This window comes from Zophobas morio, unplaced genomic scaffold, assembly GCF_036711695.1.
Source record: "Zophobas morio isolate AGI-343-1 ecotype UQ-CSIRO unplaced genomic scaffold, CSIRO_AGI_Zmor_V1 ptg000049l, whole genome shotgun sequence".
In the NCBI taxonomy this organism is placed as follows: domain Eukaryota; kingdom Metazoa; phylum Arthropoda; class Insecta; order Coleoptera; family Tenebrionidae; genus Zophobas; species Zophobas morio.
In genome coordinates, this window is record NW_026972154.1 from 88,818 (window position 1) to 97,162 (window position 8,345).

General features: G+C 35.8%; 1 protein-coding gene across 1 annotated transcript; it reads left to right on the top strand.

Annotated features, from left to right (window-relative positions):
• The first annotated feature begins 6,634 nt into the window (after positions 1-6,634).
• LOC135142640 (protein takeout-like) lies at positions 6,635-7,966 on the top strand. The gene is made up of 4 exons (XM_064074386.1): positions 6,635-7,027; positions 7,166-7,406; positions 7,451-7,584; positions 7,640-7,966. The coding sequence occupies exons 1-4, from the start codon at positions 6,967-6,969 to the stop codon at positions 7,942-7,944; spliced, it is 741 nt and encodes a 246-aa protein (XP_063930456.1). The 5' UTR covers positions 6,635-6,966; the 3' UTR covers positions 7,945-7,966.
• The last annotated feature ends 379 nt before the right edge of the window (positions 7,967-8,345 follow it).

An 8,345-nucleotide genomic window follows, 5' to 3' on the forward strand; every position in this document is an offset into this window, starting at 1 on the left:
AAAGAAGGCTATGTATGATATTGTTTCTTGGAAATTCATATCGTTTCGTCATTTCTGACCATCCTGATTTTTTCTGTTGTAATTTTTTATTTGATCTAATATTAGAACTGCCCTTGGATTCGCATTTACGGCATAATTTTTTATTATTTGTACCCTAATTTTTGTTTGTTTTTTTCCTGTTCAATTTCTAGTAATTGTTTCAATTTATTACAACGAAGTTTCGTTTGTTTCAAATTTTGTTCCAAACAGCGATTTGTGTACAATAAATTTTTAATTTCTGTAGATGTATACATGGTTTCAGTTTCACAAAACTGCTCAGACTAATTAACTGACGAGTGATCCAAAAATCTACACAGTGACACAGTCCCTCATTTACGGTAGACTAAAATTTTCAAAATATTGATAACTGAAAATATTACTAATTAATAACAATCAATTTTACAAATACAAAGGAAATGGGTCCTGATACAAGTCTTCGACGTTGTGTAGACAGCAATATTTTGAAATTTGTTAAAACAACACTCTTTAATCGTGTTTTATTAAAATTAGCCTATGTAACCAACATCACACACGCGTAATGAATGTGTCTATATAAATTAAGTTTAAATTTAATTCTCAGAGATGGAGATCCGTTACTCCCAACTTACGTCATTTAACAAAAACGGACATTTCACCGACGCAACAGGTTGAATAGATTTCATAATAAATAATTTATCATTTTATTGAGTATATTCAACTGGTTCTTTACTTTTTAGCAACTCTGTACGTGTGCTCACTGAGTTGATCGAAATGTAAAGTTCCTAAATCTTTTTTTTCTTTTACCTTTTTTCCATAACACCAATGTTATTGTTTTTTCCACATTTACTTCAAATCCCTTCTTTCTCATATACCTTTCAAGATTTCTAATAATTTTTCTTTTTTTTCATTTCTTCTTCCGACTTAGCTGTCTCATCCTGTGTATTAGATGTTCACTTATCTTTTGCTTTTCAAATATTCCTACATTATTTCTCTAACCAGAGTCTCAAATGCGGATTTTATAATGTGACTTTTAATAACCTGTTTTGAGGTCACAAATTCACTCATATCAAACTAATTTCTATGTGATATTCTTCCGATGTATAAAACACCTTATACACTTCAAGTTATTGTTGCTGAGAGCCCATTTATACTGACTTAATTAAAATACGTGAAATTTGATTTAGAACTATCTACACAGCAGTGGCGGCTGGTGGGTCAAATATTTTGAGTCTACACCTTTGTGTTATATATTTTCGTAATGTTTTAAGTTTCTTGTTCTGAAAAGACGACTACGTATATTATGAAAAAAGGCAAAATATATACCCCGCCCACCCGCCCTATCCCAAATGTGATGATTTTTTTTTTATTAGTGTGCAATTAGGTTACGCCCCATAATTGTAAAATCCATATTTCCTTGCAAAAACAATTTTAACCATGTTCTAAGTTTCTTATTATGAAAATATGGCCATGTATATTAAGAAAAAAAAGGCAAAATATAATATAATATTTGGATTTGCATATACAGGGTGACTCAAAAAAAATTGAATGCGTGAATTTATTTTATTGATTTAATCAGGAACCACAAAACCGAATGTTCTGAAATTTTGGAGATGTTTTAAAGTAATCATGGGCTAGTAAATTTTTGATCAAAATGAATTTGCTCATCCCCCTAAAAAATTGATGACGCCACCCCAAAATTTTGAATAAATGCTATCTTAAATGTGCAAAGGATGATGAATGAGCCTATACTTGTGATTTATCACTGCATCAATATTTTTTAGATTTACTTATACGGGGTGTCTGAAAAAATTAATGACTGGGTCAATTTATTATATTGATTAAAACAAGAATTGCAAAACTGAATACTTTGGAATCTTGACGTTTTGTGAGCATAGTAATTTTTTAGTCAAAATGTATCTGTTTATCAACCTCAAAAAATTGATGGTCATTTCAAAATTTTTCCGAATAATGAGTCCGTTAATAATGGACCATTTCTATTTTACAATTTAACTGTCAAATGCACAAACCGATACATGGCAGTATAGGTTTTATTATCAATAGTGCCAACATAATGTCACAAAATACTAACATTGCTGATTTAGTGAAAGAAACGACTCCTGTCAAAGGTAGAAGAACGTGTAACACGTACAATGTACAGTACAATATGCTTCAATTACAAAAGTTACAATATACACACAGCTCCACGTTTGCTACCAAAGAGCGATGACTGCGCTCGCTCGTTGCTGTTGCCCGGCAAGAACCAAACAATATGAGGAGGTTTGGAGCGCGTCTTGCCATGAAAAGAGTGAACTAGGGTTTGCTAGCATGGGTGAAGGACTTTGTAAATTATGAACGTCGTACTTTGTGAATTATAAGCTTATCATATTTAAACATTACTTAATTATGTTCAGAAATTATTTAATTATAACGTAAAAAATTATAGCCTTGACAGACCAACTTCAATCGTTTCGAAAATTTCCCCAAAATTTAAATATTATCGAGTAAACGAATTACGGAACCCGATAAATTAAAATTGAAATCGTACTTATCCCGTTTCCGGTACTTTTGGAAAAATTATCACTTTCGTTCGTGTTCACAGTACCATCACAACATATTTTCACTATTCTGGATTCTGGATTCTTAATTTATGGGGGCTGACCGTGGCCAGCCGGCACTTAGGCCTCGCCTTTGGGCCCATTGTACCTTCCCCAAGTCCATATCAGGGTGTTTTCCCGCTCCTCTACTCGTCAAGCCACCCAACTGCTTGAATGTACTTGAGTAATGCAGAGGGTGGAAACTCCCTGATATTTGCCATACTAGGCCAGATGTCCCCTAGTATGGATTCCCTGTAGGAGGCTAGGGCTGGACACTCACGAAGAATGTGCTCAGCTGTTTCCTCTTCTTCATTGCATCCACGACAGATTGGGTCTGTTACCACCCCTATCGTATATAGATGTTTGTTAAACTGGTAATGTCCCGTAAGGAATCCTACCAGTTTACGCAGTTTGTCCCTTGAAAGTGAGAGATAAAATTTCGTCAACTTACGGTCTGGTGTCGCCATACAAGCTCTACTATGCCGACAGCTGCTCAACTTCACCCATATCTGCTCATGGCGTCTCTGGGTATATTGCTTTACGAGTTCGTTCGAGAGGGCGACCGAAGGCGTGATTGCCGGTTCGGGTCCCCAGAAGGGCATGCGCGCGGCTCGCTTCGCCATCTCATCTGCCCTCTCGTTTCCTTCGTTGCCACTGTGTCCTTTGATCCAACAAAGTTCCACACTATTCCTCTGCGTTACATACTTTAGCGTTTGTCTGCACTCCCAAACCAGCCCGGATCGAACCATACAGCTGTCCAGGGCTAGTAGTGCAGACTTGCTGTCAGTAAGTATGCGTATTGATTTGTTGCCGATTTCACGTTCAGCAATGATTCTAGCTCCCAGCATTATTCCCATCAGTTCTGTTTGTAAGACAGACGTGTGGGTGCCGAGAGGTACACTAATTTGTGCGTTCAGTTGTTCGGAGTAGATGCCGGCTCCTGAACCACTATCTGTTTTGGCACCATCGACATAGATATCTATGTCGGCTCGTCCTTCTGAATTATCATTCATTGATATTCTATATGTCTTCTCATATATTAATTTTGTGCCCATTCGGTCACAGCCCATCCTTAACAAGGGTATTCTGTTGAACGCCTCCGTTAAGATCCGAGTGTGCTTCGTTGTGCGGCCTTGTTTGTTCCATACTCCCAGAGAGTGAAGTCTTAGAGACGTCGTCATTGCCGCTTCCTCTATGTAAAGGTTAAGAGGTGCTAAGCAAAGAAGAGTCTCCAGAGCCGCTGTGGGAGTGGTCCTCATTGCTCCTGTAACACTGAGACACGCCATTCTCTGAACGTGTTCAAGTTGCAGGGCTGTTGTTTTTTGTCTGGCTCTGGGCCACCAAACTAAAGCTCCATAGCACAGCATCGGTCTGACTATTGCCGTGTAGATCCAGAGGGCGATCTTGGGATTTAAACCCCACGACCTTCCCACCACCCTACGACATTGCCAAAGAGCCGAGCGTGCCTTTTCTACTTTATCATCTACATGCTTCTTCCAATTCAGTCGCCAGTCCAATACAACTCCCAGGTATTTGACTTCGTCCGAAAGTTGAAGCGTTGTGTTAAATATTTTTGGCATCTGTAGTGTGCCAATTTTCCTTTTCCTGGTGAACAGGATTAGTTTCGTCTTTTCTCCATTAACGGAGAGGGTATGCATATTTTCACTAATATTTATTAATAATAAATTAGAAATTCGCGAAAATAAGCCAAACCGGAGCTCCGATGTTGCTGCCATCAGACCGAAATCTAAACAGAACACAAGGGGCCGAAAAATGTGACTTTTGCTCAGGTAGCTCACGTGACAGTGACGTCATCCTACGTCACGATGAGATTGCAAACATTATTTTTCATATTTTGGCCAGGAAATTGCACATTTTCGGGGTTAATTTAATAATATTTAAACAAATTGCTTTGTTTTTAGTAACTTTACTTTTTGAAGAAAACGGTGTTCGATTTAATTATCATATATTAATACTTATCGTATTTAAACATTATAAATAATATTAGTTATGTTTAAATATTATTTAATTATATCGTGAAAATGTATAAATTTGATCGACCAACTTCAATCGTTTCGAAAATTTCCCCAAAATTAAACTTTGTCGAGGAAACGAATCACGGTACCTGATAAATTAAAACTGAACTCCTACTTACCCTGTTTTCGGTCCTTTTCGGAAAAATATCTATTTTCTTCCGTGTGCACAACTATAACACAACACATTTTCCTTAATATTTATTAATAATAAATTAGTAATTCGCGAAATTGCTATACTTTTACGCCAAAAGGACGCGACGATCTTGTCACCATCAAACAAAAATTAAAACTGAACACAAAAGACCGAAAAACGTGACCTTTGGACAGGTAGCTCACGTAACAGTGACCTCATCGCACGTCACGATGAGATTGCAAAAATTATGTTTCATATTTTGCCCTGAAAATTAGACATTTTCAGGATTAACTTAACAATAGTTAAACAAATTGCTTTGTTTTTAATACCATCGTGTTTTTAGTAAAACCGTTTGATTATCATATATTAATAGTTACTTAACATATTTGAACATTATAAATAATATTAATTATGTCTAAATTTTATTTAATTATATCGTGAAAATGTATAGCTTTGACCGATCAACTTCAACCGTTTCGAAATTTTTTCCAAAATTTAAACATTGTCGAGTAAATGAATTGAAGTCGTACTTACCTCGTTTTCAGTCCTTTTCGGAAAAATATCCACTTTCGTTCGTGTTCACAGTACTAACATAACACATTTTCACTAATATTTATTAATAATAAATTATAAATTCGCGAAAAGAAGTCTACATTTAAGCCAAAATATTTTGCCTTTTTTTCTTGTTCGTAATCTTCTTTTCGCAACAGAAAACTTAAAACGTGTTTAAAACAGGAAATATGTATTGTCGTGAAAAGATTGTTACGTATATCTAGAAAAAAGGTAAAATTTAAGTTCCGCCCTCGCACCACCATCTCAATTGTAATGATGTTATTCGTTGTAAATATTGAAATTCTAAAAAATTGTTATACTTCATATTGTAAATTGTGGCGATGCGAGGGAAGTTGTGTCGAAACTACTTTCGACCAATTTTTTTTACCACGTTTTTAAATTTCTTGTTGTGAAAAGATGACTACACATATTAAGAAAAAAAGGCAAAATGTAAGCCCTTGCAGTTATAATACCTAATCTGTTTTTGAGACGAATAGCAATCAATTTTGTTGATTTAATAAGCGTTGAGAACTATCTTTAACAATGCGTAAGTACTGACAAATAGCTACAGTGTAGAAAATGATGGCAGCTATTTAAAATATGATGGTTTCAGTGAGTAGGTGATTAAATGGGTTAATATTAGTGGACTTCATTTTCTATCTATATGTTCCAATTACAGTTATTACGGGCAAACAGTTTCACCTACTTACTTTCAGCAGATAGGCAACCAACAATACATTTCTTCATCTTTTAACCCATACCTAAGGAAGGATGTGAAGAGCTTTATTTTGTCTAAGCTCCCAGACCTATGCACTGTGTTTTGTGTTATTACCTAAAATATACCGTTTAAATAATAAAAATTAATTTTTTAGAAAGAGCTTTTGAAGACATTTTAGTATTACGCAATTGTAAGGTTAGACGACTTAAAATTGAATTAATTTCATAATAAGAGCTGAAAAAAACTTTAAGTTGAATTTAAGTTCCATTTTCCCTGAAAAATAGCTAACTCGAAGGGCGAAAACATACACAAGGTGTTTTATAATTAATTGAATTATATGCATTTCATTCCAAAAAAAAAATCTTTACCATTATGCAAAATTATCCGCCAAGCAACCGAAATTGTGTCTCTGCACCGTTAACTTCTGATCATAGACTCCTACTCGCCTGACAAGGACCTTGCCACCGGCTGAATTCCATCACCGTTATCGTCAAGTGTTCAATAAAACCATAAACTTGCGACGCCAATAACTGACCAATAACTGACCCATCCATTGCCCCAAGCACAAAAATATAAAAATTAGCTCATATCTCTCGGATTAATTAGCCACTTTAATTAGCTCTCACTCTCAAAGCTCAAACAAAAGTACAAAATTTGTAACAGCAAAATGACATTGTGCGTTTATTCTTTAATTCGTATTTAATATTCACTTTCAGTAAACAACGCACTCTTTCTTTTGTTAGAGGACTCAATTTCTACCAACCGGATGCTATAAGTATGCTACAAAACTGTAAATCGAAGATGGTTGGGTGCAGCATAGCGAACAGGTCTTAAGTCTTTGGCATTTTCAGGCTAAATTTAACTATCCAGCCACCAGTGCACAAGAAACAAGAGTCGCTCAACGACGATAGCAACATGAACAAATGGCTCATTTCGTACACAATCTTAGTGTCTTTGTGTTCTTGTAGACAACTCCGTAAGTACCACAAAGACAGCTCTAACAATAACAATAATAATAACAATAGTAGTAGTAGTAGTAGATGTTTTGCCTGAATGCCGGTCATTGTCCGGGTCAGTGCACTACAACGTGACTAATAATAATAATAATTTTCAGCGTACAATTTCAAAAGATGTGACGTCACGAAACCCACCTTCAACGACTGCCTCACCAGGGCCATTCCTGAAGCCATCAGACTGCTCAAAACACCCATGAGAAAACTAGGTTTACCCAGCATGCACCCATTGGTGATCCCCGCGATGTCCATCTCCTCCGGTCCTGGCGTCACTGGGTTCGAGCAAAACTACACCGAATTTAAAACCTGGGGGTTCACGTCGATGGGTTGTTCCCAAGTTAAGTGAGTACAAATTTTTAAGGTTTGGTGCTAAAATGGTAATCAAGGTTGGATTTGGAGGGAAAAAATATGACTATGAGGTGCTTTACACCCCAGTTGAGGATCGAGACAGAGTACACTTTTAATGGGTCGATGAGTGTGATGCCCATTTATGGCAACGGGAGTGGGACGGTGATTTTGGGTGAGTTTGATACCGTTGGAGGTTTGCACTTAATGTTTTTTTTTGTTTTTTTTAGATAAGGTAAGGTGTTTTCATACCTATGAGTTTGAAGAGTATTTGAAGAAAGGGAGGAGGCATTTTAAGGTGGTGAATAGTTCGCTGGATGTAAATCCGGGACATGTTATGTATCATTTTGATAATTTGTTTGATGGCGATCAATTTTTGGGGGATCATATTAATTTGGTTATGAATGATAACTGGAGGGAGGTTTATGAGGGTATAAAGCCTTTGTATGAGGAGGGTTTTACGAAAGTGTTTCAGGCGATTTTTAATCGTTTGTTGGAGAGGGTGGCCGTAGATGATATTTTTATCAATAGTTGAGAAATTTGTTTATATAGTTACAGTTAAATAAATGTGTTTTAAATAAGTTGACGTCGTTTTTTACAGCACTAACACTCGAAATAACCAGAAGCAAATTTGACGTTTAAAAAAATTATAAAGCATTTTGATTTATTGTTAGTGTTGTGATGAAAATTATGTATATACTTATTACAATTTAGGACCAAATAATAGAAAATTCATTTTAGATTTTTGTCAGATTTGGAATTATTCCATGAACATCATTTTTTGATGACGTTAGCAGGGGAATTTAAAAACTTACTGTTGACGTTGAAGTTCCCGCTGACGTTGCTTTTAGAGCTGAGAATTGTCATTTATAAACTCCGTTATCAAGTTGTCGTTGATAGTAATTTTGATGTTCAACTTTTCCGGTATTTAAAGGG

What these genes read in the sequence shown, in the direction of transcription:
- LOC135142640 (XM_064074386.1), top strand. Translation starts at nt 6,967, where the DNA reads ATGAACAAATGGCTCATTTCGTACACAATCTTAGTGTCTTTGTGTTCT. An exon ending in GTGTTCTTGTAGACAACTCC is followed by an intron (nt 7,028 to 7,165) that starts GTAAGTACCACA and finishes AATAATTTTCAG; the next exon opens with CGTACAATTTCAAAAGATGT. An exon ending in GAGTGGGACGGTGATTTTGG is followed by an intron (nt 7,585 to 7,639) that starts GTGAGTTTGATA and finishes TGTTTTTTTTAG; the next exon opens with ATAAGGTAAGGTGTTTTCAT.